Source organism: Benincasa hispida, chromosome 4, assembly GCF_009727055.1.
Source record: "Benincasa hispida cultivar B227 chromosome 4, ASM972705v1, whole genome shotgun sequence".
In the NCBI taxonomy this organism is placed as follows: Eukaryota; Viridiplantae; Streptophyta; class Magnoliopsida; order Cucurbitales; family Cucurbitaceae; genus Benincasa; species Benincasa hispida.
The window spans coordinates 20,793,455-20,819,470 of NC_052352.1; the positions used below are offsets into that span (position 1 = coordinate 20,793,455).

Genomic DNA, 26,016 nt, shown 5'->3' on the forward strand with positions numbered 1-26,016 from the left:
TTTAAAAACTTTCTCTCAATATTGCTGTTGCAGGAGCATATTCGAGATATGAAATGTAGAAAATGTCTTCTTTAACATATCAACATCAATAACTTTCTCTCCCATAACAACAGTTTCAAACTGATTTTAAATAATGAGGAGTTGTAATCACTTACTGATTTTAAATCTTGTAACCTCAAGTGCATCAACTTAGAATGAACTTTAGGAAGAATAATTATTTTTTTTATGATCATACATCTCTTTCAAAATTTTCAACAAGATACGGGGATCTTTAATTGTAATATACTTCATTTTCAATCCCTCGTGGAGATGATGATGAAAGAAAATCATAGCTTTTGCTTTGTCCTGACTAGATGTCGTATTTCTTCTTTAATAGTTTCTCCAAGATTCATAGCATCCAGATGGATTTCGGCATCAAATACCCATGACAAATATTTACTGCCACTAATATCAAAGGCGGTAAATTCTAATTTTATGAGATTGTCTTGGCAAGTACTATCATAAAATATTGTATTTATATTAGAAATTTAATAGATATTAAATATGCAAAATAATGTTAAATTTATTAATTATAACAAATAGGAAAAACCGACATATCTTTAGGACCTACTTTTAACGAGGAAAACGATAGAAGCTCGTGCTGATAACGTATGAACTTGAGAAGCACAACGACGCACAATGAGAATACAGTTATGGAGAAAATATAGTATAACAATATATAATAAAATAAATAAATATTAAAATAATATAATATAATCTATAAATATATAAAATAAATAAATAACAAAAAGTAAACAAAATAACAAAGAATGAATTTATTCGTTTTCTCTTATCTTTTTAGATTGATCACCAATATGTGTGTCTTTTAAACCTACAAAATGCCACTATTTATAGACAATTTGGCATGTAGGAGGTGGATTACATGGACATTAATCATATAATCTTGAGACACATGGACATTAATCATATAATCTTGAGACACATGGATAACACATGGGGTAATGGATAAATGATACATGACATGGCCAATGGACACTAATTATGGGCATTTACATTACACCTAATTTAACATATCTATAATAATCTTCTATTTTTTCTATGTTTTTTCCCTCAATTGGACCTGATTTTATACCTGACTCGAGTCCAGTGTGGCCTCTATTCGTGAACACAATGGAAGAAACAGAGAATCTAAACTCAACCCAAACTTTTATTTATGTATATAATATATTTTTGGTTTAGTCCACATTTACATCGGGGGAATGGGTATAAATCAATCTCAATTCAGTTTATGGGCCCATCGGATTATTTTAGCTTTTGTTTACATGTCCATCCGTAATCGTAATTAAAAGTAAGGTCCGCTGTACCATCCTTAATGAAATCTTGTAATCTAATTGAGCTTAGGAAGGTCATCAATCCAATTGCGTTTGAATATGCAGTGGGACCTACATATTTGATACAAATATTTGTTTCTCCATTTCCTGATTTGTCCTTTGAAATAAGGAGGGTTTATAGATGGAATTATCGACATCGATTTCAATCACTTTAACATTTTATAACACCCTTTCTTCGTCTAACCGATCTACCGGTTACCATAGTGAAGTTAATAACAATTAAGATACAAATGTTTTTATCAATTTTATTTTGTTTGATCAGTCTAAACTTGAATTGTTAATTTTTTGTTATAACCACATTCATGCTATAATTATTGATCTACCACTATAATGTTCCATCAATAGGAAAAGTTTATTGTATAATGTAGTTGTCCAATTAAGCCTCATGCATATGAATTTATCAGATCATTTTGTTGGGTTTTATGTCCTAAAACTCATGGTTTGTAAATAATAACTTATTCTGTTAATCAATATAGATGTTATTGAAGTTTGATTCAATAAAATTGTTATTGAATGCATGAATTGCTCATTTCATTTTAGAAATAACCTAAATCCAATAAACTAAGATCCATGGCTATTACATGAGTACTTGAACTTTATGTGGAGATATAAGAGTGGATCAAGTTCGAGTAAATAGCTAAAATGGTCTATAATATATAGATAAGGGTGGGTACCTTATTTTGGGGATATTATCGGATGCGACCCACTATGTAGATGTTACAATTGTTGTAAAGTGCTACAACTGAAGTGATCTTGATTCGTTCATGTGGAGAGATGCAGGTGGAGACATCCTATGCAAAGAATTTGTATAAGATCGGACCAGCAAATAACTCACTCTTACTTTATAACGTTGTTTACTGTTTAAGACTGACTATTTTAAAGCGATGACCTAGATAACATGACCTTAATCCTAAGCTAACTATGAACTTCTATTTATTCGGGTTTATCCTTAGATTTATATGGGTGAGGGTTGGCTCAACAGCACCGACTCAATAAGCCTCCTATTTCAAGAGTAAAACCGGGTTGATAGCTGTGGACATAAGGTGCAAGATGGAATTCACACCTACCCGCTTTTAGGGATAATAGAGAGGTTGTTCCCTTAAGTGCTAACTCTGGGTCTTGAACAAATGGCCCCAACCTCTCATTGGCCCAAGAGGTCTTAGTTTAGTGATTCGATCATAACCAATTATTCATTAAAGAATCAGTGAGACTTAAGAAACAAGATGTAATCTCGGGGGTAAAACAGCTTTTGACCAGTTGTTATTACGAATAACCTGTGAAGGGTTGACTTATTAATCATGATTATATCGAGTAGACACAAATATATCTACAGTGAGGGGAGTGCAACTATTGGGTTTTAGTGGAATGACCCGATAGTTAACGAATGTTGGTTAATTCGGGTTGAAGAATTTAACCGGTTAATCTCGGATCGTTGGAGCCCATGATCTGTAGGTCCATTAAATCCCCCTATTAGCTCACAAATGGATTAAAACTTAGAATAGCGTGATAAGAGAATTTGAAACGTTCAGAATTTGAGGGAATTATTAATTATATGTGATATAATTAAATGTTTAATTATTGGATTAAATAAAATTGGAGAATTGGATAATATTTAAATTAGATTTAAATATTAATTACATGAATAGAGATTCATGGTTATAGAATTGGTGTTTAATTAATTATATTAAATTAATCTAATTAATTAAATAGGTTAATTGATTATTTGGAATTAATTTTATTCAAATGAATTGTTAGAATTAATTTTGGTTAAAATAATTTTACAATTTTTTTTTTCAATTTTTAAAATTTGATTTCAAATTAATTTTTTGGTTTAAAATCAATTAAATTGAAAATTGGATTTCAGTTTTAAGAAATTTATTTTAAATTAAAGAAATTGAAAAGTGTCAAAATTGTGACACAAGTGAGTGGCAAAATAAATTTGATATAGATCAAAGTCATTTTTCAACTGAAGAGATTCATGCATTTTTTGAATATTGGCTGGTTTGAAGAAGAAGAGTTCTTCAACAAACCCATAAAATCTGACTTCTCCTCTCCAATAATTTCTTAAATTCCTACTCATTTTGAATCCCACAATTCAATCTAAAGTCCTATAAAATAGTAGGGAAGATCAAGTGGTGGTCTACAAAATTTTGGAGACAAGATTGAAGCTGAATTGGTTGATTGAAGAAAATTTTCAAAGGTATATCATCAAACCCTACTTTTAGTTCTTGAATATGCTTACTTAAATGTTAAAATTGATGAATTAGATTGTTTAATGATTTTGTTTGATTCCGCTAATTGCATGCTAATTCCAACACATTCATACTCGTGCAATCCCACAAACTAGATATTAGTTATCAAAAGAAAGAAAAAATAGTACACAATGAAAGCATAAACATTCATTCATTTGTAGAAAAAAAGTTTATACAAAATATAGTCAAGTATAATGGAGAAGATGATCATACAATGGAGAGTTAATGGGGTCGGGGTTTTGCTTTCATTAAACCAGAAAAAACCAAAAAACGAATATGCAAACTCCAACCCCCCAACCCTACCACAAGAAGAATAACCCTACTCAGAGTTACTGGATATAACCACAAATGTTTGTCTGGAGTTGTCCTTCTGGACCTTCGTGCTGCTTGGTCCTTTTCCGACACAACATTTCCTCCCCACCTCCTCCACCTTCCTTTTCCTTTTTCGGTCTTTAAGGTAGTTGACTGATATCCGTGATGTTTCACGAGGGGATGGCTGGTTCACAGTTGGTTGTGAACCAATGGAATCAATTCTCACAATCGAAATGGGAGTTGTTTGTGGAGGTGGTCCTTCGATGATGCTCGCATTCCCTTCTACCCCATCCACCGATTCATTGTGTTCATCGGTTGTTTGGGGCTCCGACGTGGTGAGATAAGTGTTAGTGCTAGACTCGTCCAAACCTCAAGTTCATTGATCAGATGAGTAGTCCAAAAAGCGAGCATCCGAGGAGTCGTCATCCTCTCTAGACGACTCATATGTTATTGGTGGTGTGACGGGGCTTGGTGGGTCAGATTTGGAAAGACTGTCGTCGTTCAGACATCTTCTATGCTGTGGGCATAGACAGTAGGTATCAGTCTGACCTAGGCCATTTTCATGTTGTTGACCCATTTAGGAAGTCTCTCATCTCATGGCTACAGTGTTTAGGGGTCACCTACGGAGCATGGGTCTATAGGATCGCCCATGGTTGGACTAAGGCAAGTGGGAGATTTTCTTGTACTGGGCTTTTATGCCCTAGTTTATTGTTTTGTACTAGTTTTTTGTACACCTCACTTTGTTTTAGGATAAGTGGGAGATTGTTGGTGTTGATGCCCTAAAGTCTCGTGTTCTGTAGTTTATAAATAGTTTGTACGAACGCTTGTGTTGTACAATATATGATATTTTCCTCCACACCTTGTATTTTTCTCAGTTGCATATTTTATTTGCTTTAACACAAACCAATAAACATAAAATCCCTGGTTATCTGTATGTAACTCAAGCATGTATGTGGTGGCATACAAATGGATTTGTCTTGAGTGATAACCAAAATGGTCTGTAGTATATGGATATAGGAGGGAAACCTTATCCTGGTAACGCTACGGATGCGGCCTACTTTGTAGAATGGTCACAAGTGTTGTGACTTGTCACAGATGGTCTAATCCTGATCATTCGTGTTGGGGACATGCGAGTGGGGACGTTCTATACAAAGAGTTTGTATAAGACCTGACCACGAAGTATTAACGTCTCGTTATATAACACCGTTCATGATAGAGACTTCACTTCACTAGGATGACCATAGGTAACATGACCTCAATTCTAAGTGAGTTGGGAACTCTTGCCATTGAGGGTGGTCCTTTGATTTGTATGAGTGCGAGTGGTCAGGTCACCGTTTCAAACCTACCATTTTGGGGATCCGTATGATTTGGGAGCTAGAAACTCAGCTACACAAGATGTAATTCACCTTTTCCCCGAGGTAGGGGTAAGTAGATAGATAGCTCCCTTAAGGGTTGATTCCAGGGCTTGAACGATGTGGCGCTACACACCTTCTCTTGGCCAGAGAGGTGTTCACACCTAGTTGGATTATGTTGTATTGTTCATTAGAGGAATCAGTGATACTTAAGGAGTGAGATGTAACTACAGGAGCAAAACAGTAATTTGGCCCAGCTGTACTTACGAGCATCTCTGAAGGGTCATCGTACTCATGATTGGTTATACCCGATGACCACAAAAATGGGAAGAAGAGTTCAGCTGTTGGTCTTTAGTGGAATGTCTGACAGTTAACGAATGGTGGATCTCATGGCTAAAGAGCTTAGTTAGCTATTCACGGACCATTGAAGCTTCGAGCCATAGGTCCATTAGGTCCCCTGGGTAGCTTGGATAAAGTCGAGAATCCGTGTTTGGGTTAATTTGAAATGTTCAAATTGACAAGAGGAAGTTTGATTGTATATGATATCATTGGACTAGTTAATTATATATGATATAATTGACTAAATGTATGAGATACATTATTTTGGAGGAAATTAGATATAAATATGATTTATATCAAGTAGAGGAGAAATTACTTTGTAGATATGTGATATCAAACTATAGGTTAAAAATATAATATGATTATATTTATTAATATTTTAATTGGTTAATTATATGATAATTAACCCAAAATCACGTGCGGACGTGCGTTAGTGGGAACAACGTCGGTTATTATAACCGATGAATAAAAATTAAATTTGTTTCATTTTGAATTGTTCGTCTGGGAAAAAGATCGAAGGAGCGCGTTAGTGTGAAAACGTAATCGATCGCTTAAAATTGAGAGCCTATACGATAGTCGCTCAGTGTCTAAACGATCTTCTACCTAGCGCCTAAACGATCGCACACTAAGTCCTAAACGATTGGTTAGCTTTCCTAAATGATCGTTCAGTAAAATCTACACGATCTTGTAGTTTCTCCTAAGCGATAAGCATCTTGCCATACGATAGCTTCATATTCCCTCCCACTTGCTTATCGCCTACATGATCAGTTCTTCCTCCTACCTCAACCAAACTCACCAAAGACCACGCTTTGGGTTCTCACTCCGAGAATACCTGGGGCTCTATTCTGGTGGTGTCGTCCCCGCTGCGATCATGTTTTTGTGGTTGTTCATGCTGCTGTAGTCTAGGCATTGGTTGATCAGGTAGTGGTCTTCCACTGCGTTGAGTTCTAAAGTTTGAAGACCGTCTTCAATTGGTATGTGAACTCTCTCCCTTGTTATTTTTTTGTTCAAAGCATGCCGTTAATTGACTGGTTGTTTGCATAACTGTGCGTTTGAATATATCTGGTGTATTTCGGTCATTGTGAATATGGAGCGATCCGAACGCGCTCATAGAACTTTTCATTAAGAGATCCTTCAATTGGTATCAGAGCCAGGTTCTGATACTTCGATTTCATATGTTGTAATGAAATGACATTTACGTTCTTGGTGGGTGCATTTCTACACCGTTTAATGGTTAAATTTTTGTGGATGTGCGGATTAATGGATGTTTTCGTGGATGGTAGCCTCGGTTTGATTTAATTCTTTTACATTTGCGGTTGTTTGTAAAGGCCCCTGCTTTTTTTGGACATTAATAATCGTTATCGAGTCTGTATTCAAAGTCTGTTTGAGTTTTGAGTCATTCATGATGAGGATCGGAGCAAGCGTTGCGGTTCTTCGAGGAAGGAGGCGATCAAGGGTTGATTGCATCGTGCAGACGATGGAGTACGCGATCGTTGTTGATCGCATCATGCAGACGATGGGGTACGTGATCGCTGTTGATCACATTGGTTAAACGATGGGATATGCGATCAAGGATTGATCGCATCATATTGACAATCGGGTACGCGATCGCTCGGTTTGTGTAGACGATGGGATGCTTATGTATCGTTTAACGCACACTCGCACTAGACGATCGTTTAGGTCAGCAAGCTTCATCACTTAGTAAATGAATAAACGATCGTTTAGTAATACCAGGTAAATCGTTTATCTGTCGTCGCGTTAAGCAATCGCATAGACGATCAGGCTTTGCAGCCTCATTGTCGTCTATGCGATCGTTTAACTTTGCTTCTATCATCTAGTGCTTGCTGGACGATCATCTACCTATGGCGTTTACTACATGATGGAGTCCTCCTGGCGGTTCAAGATCCATTTCGTCTGTGAACTGGTTTGCTCAATGAAAAATGTAATAGAAAGGGTTATTTATTTTCGGTTTTTTGTAAAGGCTCATCCCAGTCTACTAATCCTTTATTTATTACATGCGATGTATGTTTTTAATATGTCATATGGTATGCACATATAGTAAATCCCACCTCAGGTTATGCAATGATCATGCATCATCTCTTTATTGTAATTGTTATAATTTAGAGAAGCATGATTTACTTATGTAAGAGCATGCTCATGCATCATATAATATAAGATTTATGTTTATGCATGATAAAAAGCATTGGCATGCATCATCTTTATATTATAATTGTTATAGTATAAGGGTGAATGATAGCATGTTTGCTTGGTTGTTACGCGTTATATAAAAGATATATATAGTAATGACCAGAAATTGCATGAAGCATGACACATAGGTTACTTTATAAATGTTATAAACACCTCGTTGCGCAATGGTTTTAGTTGTTTCTTTTTAAAAGTTAAAGAGAAATTAGAAATAAAAGAAATAAAAAAGACATGCATGCTCATTTAGGTTTAATTCATGGTTTTAAAGTGTTTAAAACTTAGATCACATAGACCTAAGATCTCGGTTCTAATACGATTAGAAACCCTAAGGATAATAGGATTAAATTGGCTAGTAAAAGGTTAAAGTGTAGCAAATCTATCTATAAGGGACCTTTTGTCTAAGGTAGGTTCTGTCTAGGCTGGGGTATTTATGTTGACGAAAACATAACACCCCTACCTGGGATCTTATCTGGAAAGGTGAATTAGATAGATTTGATGCATGTATGCAAGTTAAGGATAGTCTATTAAAGTGTTTAAATGTGACTACTTGAACTTGTTCATATTTCATAGACAAACATTATTTATGAACAGAGTTTTAAAAGATGACTTAGACTAAAATCAGTAGCCAGATTATCAAGGTTAATGAACCCTAGGTAGAACATTCAGTGGGAGGTACTTGGGGCATAAGATGCTTCATTTAAACCTTTCAAGTTTCTCTTAAATAGTCCACACTGTGAGATCTACCCTCGGCCTCGCAGCACCTTTGGCGTATCCCCCTAACGGATGGTGTTTGGGTAGGTCAATCTGTTCCCTATGTACGGCTCATTAGGGTGGGACTCTGGCACCGAAAGCGAGGGGTCACACTTACGCGAAATTGTTAAAGGTTAACAGTTCTAAACCAAAAAATGGTGGCTATTAGGTTCAGTTCCAAGAGTTGGATCTGCCTAATGGTTGAGAATGTCTCATCCCAGCGAAAGGGCAACTGATCATCCCACCGATGACGTTTGTCCTGCCTCACTGGGGCATCATTGCAAAATAGAAGTCTATAACTTAGGGTACTTGAAACTGTTTTGCAAAACTGATTGGTTTAAAAGTGGTTTAGCAAAATCTAATAAAATTTTGTTCGTATTTTTAGCAACTTTTTCAAAATGGCAACAACCCCGTTGGCATTGTTAATCGCCGAAAAACTTACTGGCGATAACTTTGCAACATGGAAACACATGATCACGATGATTCTGATCATCGAGGATCTCATGTTCGCTCTCAACTCCTAATGTCGCTCAAAATTTTCGGGAGGCATACGAGCGATGGATAAGGGCGAATAAGAAGCCCCGAGCCTACATCTTGGCAAGCCTTTCTGAAGTCTTGGCCAAAAAACATGAGCCTATGGTCTCATCGCGTGAGATCATGGAGTCCCTGCGGGGGATGTTTGGACAACCGTCTGAACAGCTTATGCATGAGGCTCTTAAATATATATTCAACTCCAAAATGGAAGAAGGCACCTCTGTTTGTGAACATGTGTTTAACATGATGGTCCACTTTAATGTGGCGGAGTTGAATGGGTCTACCATCGATGAAGACAGCCAGGTTAGCATAATCCTGCATTCATTGCCGGAGAGCTTCCTGCACTTTGTTAGCAATGTGATTCTTAACAAAGTGAAATATAACCTTACAACTCTCCTCAACGAGTTGTAGACCTACCAATCTTTACTGAAAAGTAAGGAAAGGAATAAGGGTGAGGCAAATGTTTCTTCATCCTCCAGGACATTGCATAGAGGATCGACCTCAGGAACGAAGTCTGCACCTTCTACTTCTAACTCTGCAAAGGGGAAGAAGAAGAAAGGTGGTAAGGGAAAAGAGAAGGCACCTGCTAACCCACCGCCTGTCGCCCGAAGGAAGCGTCCACAGATTGCTAAGGGAAAGTGTTTCCACTGCAACCAAGATGGACACTGGAAGAGGAACTGTCCTCGGTATCTGAAAGAGAAGAAAACAGACAAGGCTAAGGCCAAGGCTGATAAAGGTAAATGTGATTTACTTGTACTTGAAACTTGTTTAGTGGAGAGTGATGATTCTTCTTGGATAATTGATTCACGCACCACTAACCATGTTTATTCTTCTTTTCAAGGGATTAGATCTTGACGACAGCTGGAGGCTGGTGAGATGACGATGCGGTAGGCACTGGGCACGTCGTTTCAACTGTGGCAGTGAGAGGGCTTCAGTTAGCTTTACAAAATTGGTTTCTTATTTAAATGATGTATATATTGTTCCCGAACTAAAAAGACACCTTATTTCTGTAAAGTATTTATTGCAATGTAAATATACTATCTCTTTTAATATGGATAAAGCGTTTATTCATAAAGATGGTGTTTTTATTTGCACAACAAATATGGAATCGAATTTATATATACTAAGGCTGTTAGCCATTAATTCCTTCCACAATACTGAATTGTTTAGAACCGTCATAACTCAATCAAAACGTCGACAAATTTCTCAAAAAAGAAAACGCCCAACTTTGGCATCTTCGTTTAGGGCATATCAATCTCAATAGGATTGAGAGATTGGTAAAGAATGGACTTCTAAGTGAGTTAGAAAATACTTCTTTACCAGTGTGTGAATCTTGCCTTGAGGGTAAGATGGCTAAACGACTTTTTATTGGAAAAGGTTATAGAGCCAAGGAGTCTCTTGAGTTAGTACATTCTGACCTTTGTGGTCCTATGAATGTGCGAGCCCGAGGTGGCTATGAGTATATTATCAGTTTTACTGATGATTACTCTAGGTACGGGTATGTTTATCTTATGTAACGGAAGTTTGAATCCTTTGAAAAGTTCAAAGAGTTCAAGGCTGAAGTTGAAAATGCATTGGATAGACGGATTAAAACACTTCAATTGGATCGAGGTGGAGAATTTTTGGACTCGGTATTCCAGGACTGTTTGATAGAACATGGGATCATTTCCTAACTCTTAGTGCTGGGTACACCTCAGCAGAATGGTGTAGCGAAGAGGAAAAATAGAACCTTGTTAGACATGGTTCGCTCGATGATGAGTTACGCTTCCTTATCAGACTCGTTTTAAGGTTTCGCAGTGGAGATTGCGGTATACATATCAACTATGTTCCCTCCAAGAGTGTTGCAAGAATACCTCTGGAGATGTGGAACAGGGGTAAAGCTAGTTTATGTCACTTCCGCATTTAGGGTTGCTCTGCATATTTGCTTGAGGCTAATCCCAAGAAGTTAGAACCACGTCCGAGGTTATGCCTCTTTGTAGGCTACCCCAAAGGTACACGATGGGGTTATTTTTATGATCCGATGGAAAATCATGTGTTTGTTTCAACAAACGCTACTTTCCTGGAAGAGGATCATATAAGGGAACACAGTCCACGAAGCAAAGTCTTGTTGTATGAACTTTCCAATGAAACTATTGAAACTTCAACAAGAGTTGTTGAAGAGCCTGCTACATTAGCAAGAGTTGTTGATGGGAGTTCATCCAGTAGGTCGGTTCCACTTCAAGAGTTGAGGGAACTTCGACATTGTGGGAGGGTTGTGAAACCCACCCATTCGCTATCTGGGTTTCACGAAAATTCTTGCTATGGTAGCAGATGGCGACGTTAAGGATCCGTTGTCTTATCGAAAGGCAATGGAGGATGTTGACCGGGATGAATGGTCAAGGCCATGGATCTCGAGATGGAGACGATGTACTTCAACTCAATATGGGATCTTGTATATCAGCCTGATGGGGTAAGACCTATAGGTTGTAAATGAATCTACAAGCGAAAATGGGGTGTTGATGGGAAAGTACAGACCTTCAAGGCTTGACTTATGGCAAAGGGTTATACCCAAGTAGAAGAAGTCGACTATGAGGAGACTTTCTCGCCCGTTGCCATGTTAAAGTCGATCCACATCCTTCTGTCCATTGTAGCTTATTATAATTATGAGATCTGGCAAATGGACATCAAGACGGCCTTTCTAAATGAAAATCTTGAGGAGACATTTACATGGTGCAGCCCGAGGGATTCATAGTCCAAGGTCAAGAGCAAAAGGTTTGCAAACTAAATTTGTCCATTTATGGACTAAAACAGGCATTTCGATCTTGAAACATACGGTTTGATACTGCGATTAAGTCGTATGGCTTTGACCAAAACGTTGATGAACCTTGTGTTTATAAGAAGATCATCAACGCTTGTGTAGTCTTCTTAGTGTTGTATGCAGACGATATCCTACTCATTGGGAATGATGTAGGTCTACTGACTGCAATTAAGAACTGGCTAGCAACCCAATTCCAAATGAAAGATTTGGGAGAGACTCAATTTGTTCTAGGTATACAAATCTTTCGGGATCGTAAGAACAAAGTGCTAACACTGTCTCAGGCATCGTACATTGACAAGATGTTGCTTAAGTACTTGATGTAGGACTCCAAGAGAGGCCTACTGCCATTTAGGCATGGAGTCACTTTGTCTAAGGACATGTGTATTAAGACGCCTCAAGAGGTCGAGGAGATGAGACGGGTCTCATATGCGTCAGCCGTTGGCAGGTTTGATGTACGCGATGCTTTGTACTCGTCTAGACATCTACTATGCTTTGGGAATAGTCAATCAGTATCAGTCTAACCCAGGCCATTTTCATGTTGTTAACTCGTTTACGAAGGCTCTCACAGTTACAGTGTTTGAGGGTCACCTACGGAGCATGGGTCTATAGGATCGCCTGCGGTTGGACTAGGGTAAGTGGGAGAATTTTTTTGTACTGGGCTTTTATTCCCTAGTTTATTGTTTTGTACTAGTTTTTTGTACACCCCACTTTGCTTTAGCACAAGTGGGAGATTGTTGGGGTTGATGCCCTAAAGTCTTGTGTCCTGTAGTTTGTAAACAGTTTGTACGAATGCTTGTGTTGTATAATATATGATATTTTATTTCACATCTTGTATTTTGCTCAATTGCATGTTTTATTTGCTTGATCACAAACGAATAAACATAAAATCCCTGGTCATCTGTATGTAACTCAAGCATGTATGTATGACATACAAGTGGATTATGTCTTGAGTGATAACCAAAATGGTCTGTAGTATATGGATATAGAAGGGAAACTTTATCCTGGTAACACTATAGATGCGGCCCACTTTGTGGAATGGTCACAAGTGTTGTGACTTGTCACAGATGGTCTGGTCCTGATCATTCGTGTTGGGGACATGTGGTGATAAAAATTTGGAAGCATATATGATGCATGTCTTAGGCTATGCATTTCATCTCATGCGTCAGTGGTCATGCGTTGTAATGGAAAGTATGCGTTAATCTCGTATGCAATGACCATGCGTTCCTATCACAAGTTTTCTTGCTCTCTCGCCAAGTATAACGAGGTCGCAAGTTTCTCGGGTGATCCGAGGTCGAACTCAGGGACTTGTAGCTAAATGTCATGAAGTAATATGTTTGTGGAGAAGAATAAAAGAATGTTGAGGGTTATGGGCTATACACTACTCCTTCTCCTAACTAACAGATGAAGGAATGGAAGTATGACTATGAGAGATGGAGACACGAAAACTGTTAACGCATAGTGAAATGCATAGAAAAATAGATAAAATGGCGAGGACTTCTTCACTGCAACACTAAGCTTAACTGCAAAGGTAACCCCAGCCAATGCAAGCTATGCGATCATGCTATGGCCTACCGGTGGCGTCAAGGCTGCCAGTGGTGCCATGGATGGGCGGTGGAGTAGACTCTCTCAAGATCTAACTCTGACAAAGGCTCCGATCGTCACTCGAAATGGATGAAGGAATGAAGAACTTTCAAGACTATCTTCTCACGCTTTGGTCTGGATCACAAGGATCTGCCCTAAGGCAGAAACCTTGACGATTTGAAATTGTGCTCTAAGGCTTCTATTTATAGAGCTTGTTCGCCGATAGCATTAATGGATCTACTCTAAATCTGACACTCGCGACGCGATGGTCCTTTTCTGAATCTCTGCCACTCGCGGCGTGGTTGGTGAAATGTCAACATCATCTTGTTGATAATCCCAATGTATGCATTCATGGCTGCATTCCACCAACCTTGCGATCACCTTCTATTATGGTTATTACTCTGTAGCTGCAGTCTCCCTACGATGACCGCATTCGCTCGATAGCCGCAACACCCATATGACTAACGAATGCGATCACCGCATGTGATCGTATTCACAATAGCCTGGCTTCTGCGCATGCAATCTATTCCTGCGTTTGCTACAAAAATAAACAATTGAACGCATAGTAACGTATAAAAGTGGGTTAGCCGAGATTCTTAATGTCGATCGACGCAAGCCCGTTTTCTCTTGAATTCTTAATATAATCGTCGCATATTCTACTGAACAGCCCTCATAATTCTAAATAAAAGGCTTATAATGACGTACATTTCTGCCCATCATCACACCCCCAAACTTAGAATCATGCTTGTCCTTAAGCATGTTTTATACTTGGGAAATTCATAATTCACCCTCTGGCTTTCCTTTGCAATGACCATCCTCTCAGCATATAATTTCCTCATCCCTCTAACCTTGGCATCAACGCTCTCCCCAACTTCGGCTGCTTCTTTAAAGAGATCTTTTCTAAGCTTAAATCCGGCAAGCCTCTGCTAAAAAAATTTTTATTCATTCCCCGCAACTTTGTGTTTAGCTAACAATGTGTCCGTTGAGAATATTCAAAACCTTGCGATTTATTATTAGAATGCAGCGTTGAACCTGGTTACACTCTTCGTTTTGGCTTGCCCCCACGTGTGTCATGCAGACAGCCTACTTTGGTTGTGTGCCATATTCAACTCAATTATTTTTTTGGTTTAATTTTGCGTCAGACAGAGGAGTTGCTCTTATGCGTTGATCTTGGCCACTTAATTTCGTTTTGGCTTACCTGCACGTGTGTCAGGCGAAGTATCCAACTACGAGTAAGTGCCTTTCACAACTTAACTCTTATCAGCTTGAGTTTCCCCTTTACGCTGACAGTGGAGTTTTTATTCCCGAACTTTTTATATATATATAGAAAAACATCGTAATGTAGTGAATGCATTTCTCTGGGACTGCTACCACCCCCAAACTTAGCGATTGGCAACGCTCTTGCCAAAAAGTTGAAAACAAACTCAACAGGAATGCGGTAAAAAATGTTTGAGCAGAGGTTTACACAGACTAAAACTTAGACTGTCAAATTTTGAAGAAGCTATTAAAAGTGAGGTGAGCCTTGCAATTTTTAGTTGGCGGATGTAGCGAATTATATGTACCATCATAGATGCATCGCAAAGGTAGGCAAGTGGGTAAAAGAGAATTTCAAAAGGATAATGCGTACAAGATAACAAGAAAAGAACCTTTGAGTAGAATAACACTTGTGACCATGCTTTAGAATTCATGCGGTTGTAGCCATGCGTTGAATGATGGAGAGGATTCTTCCGCTATAATTGCGCACCGAGGAGAATTATTGCCGCACCTACAAGGAGCAAACACATCACATCCACGAAAACAGCCGTATATCCAAAATAACAATGAAAATAAACTAAACTAGAAAATTAAGGTAAAGATAGAGTAGAAGACATTCCTAAAGAAATTGGAATGATGTCACCGCAAGGAGTCTTCCATGCAAGAGATTGTTCTCAACTGCTTAGGTCAAGGGGCTCGTCCTGACCATTGGAACTTCCGGCAATTGTTGGGCGCATGTCGGCCGTCATGTGCTTATAAATGCTCTCAGCTCATGCGACTGATTGCCCTTCTATCTTGGGGCGATGCTGGCTTTCGGTGCATCGCCTACACTTCAAATATTGTTTGCAGCCTGGTCGCACAAGCTACAATACTCCCAAGGTAAAAAGTTTGCCTACGGAAACACAAAACTCAACAAACCATTAGCTACCAAGTCCCTAACAATGACGCCAAAAACTTGGTAATAAAAATTTGGAAGCATATATGATGAATGTCTTAGGCTATGCGTTTGTTCTCATGCATCAGTGGTCATTCATTGGAATGGAAAGTATGTGTTAATCTTGTATGCAATGACCCTGCGTTCCTATCACAAGTTTTCTTGTTCTTTAGTCAAGTATAACGAGATTGCAAGTTTCTCGGGAGATCCGAGGTTGAACTTAGGTACTTGTAGCTAAATGTCATGAAGTAGTGTGTTTGCGGTGAAGAATAAAAGAATGTTGAGGGTTATAGGCTATGCACTACTCCTACTCCTAACTAACAAATTAAGTAGTGGAAGTATAACTGTGAGAGATGAAGACACAAAAACTCTTAACGCATAGTGAAATGCATGGAAAAATAGATAAAATGGCGAGCATGTTTTCACTTTAACACTAAGCTTGACCGCAAGGGTAACCTTAGCCAACACAAGCTATGCGATCATGCTATACACACGTGACGAAGACGCATGCGATGTATATGCGATTGTGTCGAGAGGCCTTATTTCTAAGTCTCTTTTCCCACTCACGTGCTCTCACACATAAGCAAGATGACCGCATACCACCATATCCTACTTAAAAGGCGCATATGCTATGTAGTAGCAAATGAAGCTTATTCCTAAGTCCCCATTCTTGCTTATGAAATCCAATATACTCTCCCGAGTCTAGATTTTGTTTTTAGACTACCTTTCCAAGTACGCCTAAATGATGAATGAAGCGCTCATAAAACAAGGTAATCACATAAAATATGGTTGACATAAGATTATTCCTATCTTTAGTGAACACTTGCTTACGTTGCTTAATGCAATCAATTACTTATCTCCCGGGCAGTTGGTCGCTACTGATTCTACTCATAGACAAGCATTGCGTCCACTCATAGACAAGTGTTACTACAGCTTCACACTAAGCAAATAGGATTTTCTCACAACACTCGCGCAACGCATACCTCTCGGTGGTTTGCTACATGGTTCATCTGTCTATACCGCATCATTAAGTATATGATACTCTAGCAGTCTTACTTAGTGATGCAAAGAAAGTAAAGGATGCTATGAAGATGGAGACGGAATCGAAGGAAAATATAGAAATGTATTGATCACAAAATGTATTAATCTCTTAAGCCACAATGTAATACAATACAAAGATAGAAGAGATATGGAAGGCCAGATGGAAGCAATGTCTACTTTTATTAGATGTGTGTCAAGGCTGCCGGTGGTGCCATGGATGGGCGGTGGAGTAGACTCTCTCGAGATGTAACTCTAGCAAAGGCTTCGGTCGTCACTCGGAATGGATGAAGGAATGAAGAACTCTCAAGACTATCTTCTCACGCTTTGGTTTGGATCACAAGGATCTGCCCTAAGGTAGAAACCTGGACGATTTGAAATTGTGCTCTAAGGCTTCTATTTATGGAGCTTGCTCGCCGACAGCATTAATGGACCTGCCCTAAGGCAGAAACCTGGATGATTTGAAATTATGCTCTAAGATTTCTATTTATAAAGCTTGCTCGCCAACAACATTAATGGACCTTCTATGAATCTGACACTCGCAGCGTGATGGTCCTTTTCTGAATCTCTGCCATTCGCGGCGTGGTTGGTGAAATGTTAACATCATTTTGTTGATAATCCCAATGTATGCGTTTATGCCTGCATTCCACCAACCTTGCGATCGCCCTTCTATTATGGTTATTACTCTGTAGTCGCAATCTCCCTGCGATGACCGCATTCGCTCGATAGCCGCAACACCCATACGATTGACATATGCAATCACCGCATGTGATCGATTCCTGCGTTTACTACAAAAACAAACAATTGAACGCACAATAACGCATAAAAATGGGTTAGCCGAGATTCTTAATGTCATTTTCTTATAATTCTTAGTATAATCGCCGCATATTCTACTTAACTGTAACATCCCAGGCCCAAGATTCGGAATTCGGATTTGGCCCCTAATGGCCCCAGCATTCCCCTGCACCCTCTGCGTCCCCTGCGACCTGGCTACATCATCCTCACTTCCCTTGAATGCTTCTAGAAGTGAAATTTGTCCCCACAAACCAACACGGGTCCTTTCAACATGCTTTATTGTTGATTGAGCCACCGAAAAGAAAGGTGTACCTTGTTGGTATAGGTAGTAACTTTCAATTCTTTTAAGCTTTTCTTAACCATACTTTCATGTCCTCAAGATCCCTCTCATTTGGATGGGATATCAGTTCATTCATGTACCCCTTTTGAATTCGGGTCATTACATTAACAACCCTCATAATTCTAAATAAAAGGCTTAGAATGACGTACATTTCTGCCTGTCATCAACATGCGAGCGGAGGCGTCCTATACAAAGAGTTTGTATAAGACCTGTCCACGAAGTGTTAACGTCTCATTATATAACACCGTTCATGATAGAGACTTCACTTCACTGGGATGACTATAGGTAACATTACCTCAATCCTGAGTGAGTTGGGAACTCCTGCCATTGAGGGCGATTCTTTGATTTGTATGGATGCGAGTGGCCAGGTCGCAGTTTCAAACCTACCATTTTGGGGATCCGTATGATTTAGGAGCTAGAAACTCAGCTACACAAGATGTAATTCACTCTTTCCCCGAGGTAGGGGTAAGTAGATAGATAGCTCCCTTAAGGGCTGATTCTAGGGCTTGAACGATGTGACGCCACACACCTTCTCTTGGCGAGAGAGGTGTTCACACATAGTTGGACTATGTTGTATTGTTCATTAAAGGAATCAGTGGTACTTAAGAAGTGAGATGTAACTACAGGGGCAAAATGATAATTTGGCCCAGTTGTACTTACGAGTATCAGTGAAGGGTCATCGTACTCATGATTGGTTATATCTGATGGACACAAAAATATGTCTGTGGTAAGAAGAGATTAGTTGTTGGTCTTTAGTGGAATGTCTGACAGTTAACGGATGGTGGATCTCGTGGCTAAAGAGTTTAGTCAGCTATTTACGGATCGTTGGAGCTTCGAGCCACAGGTCCATTAGGTCCACTGGGTAGCTTGGATAAAGTCAAGAATCAGTGTTTGGGTTAATTTGAAATGTTCAAATTGACAAGAGGAAGTTTGATTGTATATGATATAATTGTACTAGTTAATTATATATAATATAATTGGTTAAATGTATGAGATACATAATTTTGGAGGAAATTAGATATAAATATGATTTATATCAAGTAGAGGAGAAATTACTTTGTAGATATGTGATATCAAACTATAGGTTAAAAATATAATATGATTATATTTATTAATATTTTAATTGGTTAATTATATAATAATTAACCCAAAATCACGTTCGGACGTGCGTTAGTGGGAACAACATCGGTTATTGTAACCAATGAATAAAAATGAAATTTGTTTCATTTTGAATTGTTCGTCTGGGAAAAAGATCGAAGGAGCGTGTTGGTGTGAAAACGTAATCGATCGCTTAAAATCAAGAGCCTATACGATAGTTAGTCAACGTCTAAACGATTGTCTACCTAGCGCCTAAATGATCGTACACTAAGTCCTAAACGATCGTGTAGTGTGTTGGGTTTGCTAAACGATCGCCTTGTATTTTCTAAACGATCGTTCAGTAAAATCTACACGATCGTGTAGTTTCTCCTAAGCGATAAGCATCTTGCCATACGATAGCTTCTTATTTCCTCCCACTTGCTTATCACCTACACGATCAGTTCTTCCTCCTACCTCTACCAAACTCACCAAAGACCACGCTTTAGGTTCTCACTCCGATAGTTTGTGGTTGTTCGTGTTGTTGTAGTCGACGCATCTACTGGGCGTTGGTTGATCGAGTAGAGGTAATCCGCTACGTTGAGTTCCAAAGTTTGAAGACTGTCTTCAACTGGTATGTGAACTCTCTCCCTTATTATTTTTTTGTTCAAACCATATCGTTAATTGACTGGTTGTTTGCATAATTGTGCGTTTGAATGTATCTGGTGTATTTCGGTCACTGTGAAATTGGAGCGATCAGCTCATGGAACTCTTCGTTAAAGAGATCCTTTAACATACTCAAAACTATATATTATAATATTTATATTATAAATTATGTATGACAATGTTATTAATGCATGCAAACATAACACTTATATTATATGATGCATGAGCATGCTATATAAATTAAATAATGTAACTATATATATTATAACACCTATAATAGAAATGATGCATGAAATTATATGCATAACCTATGTTGGAATTTTTACTATATAACATACATTATGACATATAATAATAAATATAAATCATACGTCAAATGCATAATTAAAAAAATTATTGGACCGGAATTGGACACCTTAGCAATTAATTAAATTAATATAGCACTTATATTAATTTAATTAATTAAAAAAATCTAACTATTACAAAATAATAGTCAATCAGTTCAAAAAAAGTGAATCGGGCCTTGAATCGCTCGAATCAAACTGCCCACCAATGATCTCTCAGCAGCCATCTCTTAGCAATCATCTCTTAACAACGATCTCTTAGCAAATGTTACGTGATCGCTTAGTAAATGCTACGCAATCCCTTAGCAAACGCTACGCAATCTCTTAGACACCTTAGCAATTAATTAAATTAATATAGTACTTATATTAACTTAATTAATTAAAAAAACTCTAACTATTACAAAATAATAGTCAATCGGTTAAAAAAAAGTGAACTGGGCCTTGAACCGTTCAAACCAAACTTCCCACCAATGATCTCTCAGCAGTGATCTCTTAGCAAAGATCACTTAGCAAATGCTATGCAATCGCTTAGTAAATGCTACACAATCTCTTAGCAAACGCTACGTGATCTCGGGATCTCTTAGCAGGCGCTACACGATCTCTTAGCAAACGCTACGCGATCTTTTAGCAAATGCTATGCAGTCTCTTGGCAAACACGGAGTGATCTCTTCCTCATTGTAGCGTTGCTTTGTTTTTCTTCTGTAACACATTGGGAATAGCACGAGCAATTCAAAACTTTAAATTACAGACTCGAGCACAAACAATAATGCCCAAAATAGGCCTTTACAAACCAATTTGTAAATTGAAAGTAATAAGTCTAAACAGCCCAATCCCGAAAACATCTAATAATTGTAAACCATTCACATTCACAAACATTCATCACATGAATATATACAGAATGCTACCCATCAATTCTGTAAAACAAAAATCTGCAACAATAAAAATTGGAGATCAAAATCGTGCTCTGATACCAATTGTAGGAACCTTTGAAGGTCCTTGTACAGAAGAGTGGAGATCGATCCAAAATTTATTTTCACAGAATCAAAATTACAGAGTACAAATGTTATGCATAATCATAAATTTACAGCATGCAAACATAAATGAAAAATAAATTGGGGTGAGAGAAGACTTGCCCTTGAAGAAACCTTCTTCATGAATTTTCCTTCTTTGGATTTGTCATGAACAAACCCGATCATGGTCACCACCATGAAAAGAGCCTCATGTATTCTCTAATGGAATGAGAATCACTAAGGAGTTGTGGACTCTTAGAACTTTGGAAGAGAGAGAAAAAGTTTGAGAGATGAAGAGGGGAAGAACGGAGAACTTGAGAACTTTTCTCAGAAAATCATTATGTGTATTCTTTTATGTCAAACTTAAAGGAAAAAGAAGATGGTTGTAACTCCATGTACCACTCCCACTAAAGTACATTGTAGAGAGAAAATGGGAGGACTAAAATTAATTTTTAAAAAATAATTTTAATAAAACATTAATATATATTTATATGATAAACACTTTATAATATATATATATATATTAAACTATATATTATATCAAATATAATATATAACTTATAGTTTAATATTATATCCTATACAATATAACCTATAATTTAATTCTCTCATTAACGATATTTAATATAAATATAATTTAATTTAATTATATGAATCTATTTCACATAATTAATATTTGAATCATATTCAAATATTTATTGTCTCTCAAATAAACTTTATATTATATTGTATCAAATACATTATAGTAATTATATCATATATAATTAATTTCCTCAATTAATTTGAACAATTCAAATTAATCCAAAATTTATTCTCATTTAATCCCTGTTGAGTTACAAAAGGGGCCTTATGGATCTGTAGATTGACGTTTAAATGGTATTTGAATAATTAGTTAAACTCTTTAATTAAATTATTCAACATCCGTTAACTGGCGGGCACTGCACTAAATACCGACAGCTGCACTTTTCGCATTACAAATATATTTCTATGTCCATTGGATATAACCAGTCAATAGTACGATGAACCTTCGCAAATTGCTCGTAAGTACAGCTAGGTCAAAATTACTGTTTTACCCTTGAAGTTACATCTGTTGGGGTTGATGCCCTAAATCTCGTAGGGTCCTAAAGTTTGTAATTGTATTATACAAACATCTTATGTATTTAATAAAATATGTGATGTTTTATTTGACATTTAGCTTTATTAATCCACAAACCAATAAACTAACATCCAAGGTTATTTTGTAGTTTAAACATGTATGTAGAGACATATGGGTGGATAATGTTTAAGTGATAACCTAAATGGTCTGTAGTAGATGGATAAACCTGGATACCTTATCTTGGTGACACTACAAGTACGATCCGCTTTGTAGATGTTACAATTGTTGTAAAGTATTACAAATAATTTGATCTTGATACTCTATACAAAGGAGTTTGTATAAGACTGGACCACGAAATGACTAGTCTCATTATATAACACCGTTCATAATAGAGACATACATTTCACCAAGATGACCATAGGTAACATGACCTGAATCCCGAGTGAGTTGTGAAATCCAGCCTATGAAAGCAGTCCTTTGATTTGTATGGGTAAGAGTGGCCAGATGCCGACTCAACAAGCCTATCATTTTAAGGATTCCTCTCATTGGGGAGTTGGGAACACAGTTACACAAGAAGGAATTCACTCCTTCCCCAATATCGAGACAAGAAGATAAATTGCTCCCTTAAGAGCTGATTCCGAGGCTTGAACAATATGGCACCACACCCTCTCTTAGCCTGAGAGGGGTTTGGTCATAGTTGGACTATGATTTATTGTTCATTAGAGGAATTAATGGTACTTAAGAAGTTAGCTATAACTATAGGGGAAAAACGGTAATTTTGGTCCAACTATACTTATTAGCATTTTGTGAAGGGTCATTGTACTGTTGATTGGTCATATCCAATGGACACAGAAATATATCTGTAGTGCGAAGAGTGTAGTTGTGGATCTTTAGTGGAGTGCCCGACAGTTAACAAATGGTGAATAATTTAATTAAAGAGTTTAATTAATTATTCACGTACCGTTGGAGCTTCAAGTTATAGGTCTATGAGGTTCTCTCGGTAGCTCAATGAGATTTAATGAGAATCTGTTTTTGGATTAATTTGAATTGTTCAAATTAATTGAGGGAATTAATAATATGTTATAATTAATTAAGTTTTTAATTATATATGATATAATTACTATAATGTATTTGATACATTATAATATTAAGTATTTATTTGAGAGAAATTAAATATTTGAATATGATTCAAATACTAATTATGTGAATTGTATTCATATAATTAAATTTAATATAAATGGGATTTATATTAAATATCGTCGTTGAGAGAATTAAACTATAGGTTATATTGTATTAGATACAATATTGAACTATAGATTATATGTTATATTTGGTATAACATATAGTTTAATATATATTATATGATAAAGTAGTTATCAATATATATATATATATATATATATATATATTTAAAAAAAAAACAATTTTAGGGAGGGAGTTCTAACTCCTTCCCCCTTTATTCTCTCCACAACATGTAGAAGTGGAAAACATATTTCTTCCTGAAGAAAAGATACATAGAGAGCTATGTGATCTCAAGTCTTCCTCCTCCTCCTCTCTACCAAGAAAAACCCTTCCCTCTCAAAATTCAAAATAGCCAGAGCCCACTCTTCCTGGGTTCTCATCCCTAAGAATACCGTGGTAGCCATTGTGGTGGTGTTCTTCAGTTCAAGGAATTCATTTAAAGAATCATTCTTCAAAGGTAAGGGTTTCGAACCCATTTTATTTTTACTGTAATTTGTTAAAAGCATGCTGTATTTTTGTTAAATGCATATTTTTTTGTTGTTTTACTATAAAATTTTCATTTTGTGAAATTTGGTAAAAATTGGGACGATCCATTTTTGCTTAAGGACCCTAACAAGGTTCCTTCAACATCTAACTCTTTAAGTACTACCGATCCCTCTAATGAATAATAAATCATAGTCCAACTATGACCAAACCCCTCTCGAGCCAGGAGAGGTTGTGGTGCCACATTGTTCAACCCTGGAATCAATCCTTAAGGGAGTAATTTATCTATTTTTCCCAACGTTGGAGAAAGAGTGAATTCTGTCTCGTGTAGCGGTGTTCCCAGCTCCCCAATCTTTTCTAGTTGGATTGACAATATTTTCCAGAATACTTTTGACCTCACGATTCGACATTTCAGCTTGTCCGTTTGTTTGAGGGTGGTACGGAGTGGCAACTCGATGGTGAACTCCATACTTCCTTATGAGCGCCTCGATGGTCTGATTGCAAAAATGAGTACCTTGATCACTTATTATAGCTCGAGGTATGCCAAACCTAGAAAAGATGTTAGCTCTTAAGAAACCTGAAACTACGACAACAATGTTAGTCCTAGTAGGGATTGCCTCAACCCATTTTGAAACATAATCAACTGCCAAAAGTATATATAAGAAACCATATGAAGAAGGAAAGGGGCCCATGAAATCCATGCCCCGCACATAAAAAATTTCTCATACAAGGATAGAATTTAATGGCAACTCTTTCCTCCAGAGCCTGATCTCTGACATCTCTCACAAGACTTACATAAAGCAAAATAATCAACGAACAGAGAATTCCAAATCAACCCACTATCTAAAACTTTCCTAGCAATTCTCCTAAGACTAAAATGCCCACCACAGGGCATCTCATGACAAAATGCAAGCACAGATTCAAACTTCTCATATGGGACACACTTCCTAATGATTTAGACAGAACAAATCTTCCAAAGTGTGGTGGATCCCAAACAATATACTTTGAATTACTCTTTAATTTGGCCTTCTTAGAATTAGGCATGTCGAAAGGGAACTTACCAGTAACCAGGAAATTCACCATGGAGTGGTTATGGCAATCTGGAATAGGAATTCGTCTGGAAAATCCTCTCATATGGGCATAAGGGCCTCTTCTTGTACTATCCTGCCCAAATAGTCAACTACCAAGTTTTCTGCTCCCTTCCTGTCCTTGATAGTCAAATTGAATTCCTAAAGAATGAGCATCCAACACACAAGTCAGAGCTTTGACTTCTTTTTGGTCATCTGGTACCTGAGAACAGAGTGATCAGTAAAGATAGTAACAGAAAAACCAAGAATGTATGAATGAAATTTATCTAAAGCAAAAATGATAGCCATAAATTCTTTCTCAATCGTGGTGTAATTAATCTAGTTAGGATTAAGGGTCCTTGACGCAAAGCATATGACGTGACACTTCTTGTTGACTCTTTGTCCTAGTACCGTTCCCACTGCTAAATTGCTAGCATTGCACATGATCTCGAACGGTACATCCCATCTTTGAGGTTGCAGAATCGGGGTGGTGGTCAACTTCTCCTTCAAAGTGTCAAAGGCCTCCTGACACTTCTTGTCAAAATCAAATGGAACATCTTTCTGAAGCAATGTTGATGGTGGTACTGCCAACTTCGAAAAATCCTTGATGAAACGCCTGTAGAAACCTGCACTACCAAGAAACTTACGAATCTCTCTAACACATGTAGGATAGGGAAGGTTAGCAATAACATCTATCTTAGCTTTGTCTACCTCTATTTCCCTTACAGAAACTAGATGTCTTAAAATAGTCCCATGATAAGCCATAAAATGACATTTTTCATAATTCAATACCAGGTTAGCCTCAATGTATCATCTCAATACTAAGCTAAGATTATGCAAGCAATCCTCGAAAGACTCTCTGTAAATCGTAAAATCATCCATAAACACCTCTATGCACTTTTTTATAAAATCGGAAAATATACTCATCATACACCTTTAGAATGTACCTGGGGCATTACGAAGCCCAAATGACATCTTTCTGAAGGCATACGTACCATAAATGCAGGTGAACGTGGTCTTTTCATGGTCTTTTTGGGTGATGGGGATTTGGTAGAATCCAGAAAAGCCATCAAGAAAATATAAAAATGATTTTTCGCCGAGCCGTTCCACCATTTGATCTAAAAAAGGTATAGGAAAGTGGTCTTTCTTGGTTACCTCAT

At 37.4% G+C, this 26,016-nt stretch overlaps 1 protein-coding gene across 1 annotated transcript in view; it reads right to left on the reverse strand.

Annotated features, from left to right (window-relative positions):
* Nucleotides 1-25,621, reverse strand: part of LOC120076127 — a 42,147-nt gene extending 16,526 nt beyond the window's left edge. Inside the window, exons 1-5 of the mRNA XM_039029904.1 lie at nucleotides 25,268-25,621; nucleotides 24,974-25,079; nucleotides 24,793-24,889; nucleotides 24,518-24,579; nucleotides 24,304-24,432 (exon numbers count right to left, since the gene is read on the reverse strand). Coding sequence (XP_038885832.1) covers nucleotides 24,304-24,432; nucleotides 24,518-24,579; nucleotides 24,793-24,889; nucleotides 24,974-25,079; nucleotides 25,268-25,621 — 748 coding nt within the window. The remainder of the gene's footprint in view (nucleotides 1-24,303; nucleotides 24,433-24,517; nucleotides 24,580-24,792; nucleotides 24,890-24,973; nucleotides 25,080-25,267) is intronic.
* Nucleotides 25,622-26,016: the final 395 nt, after the last annotated feature.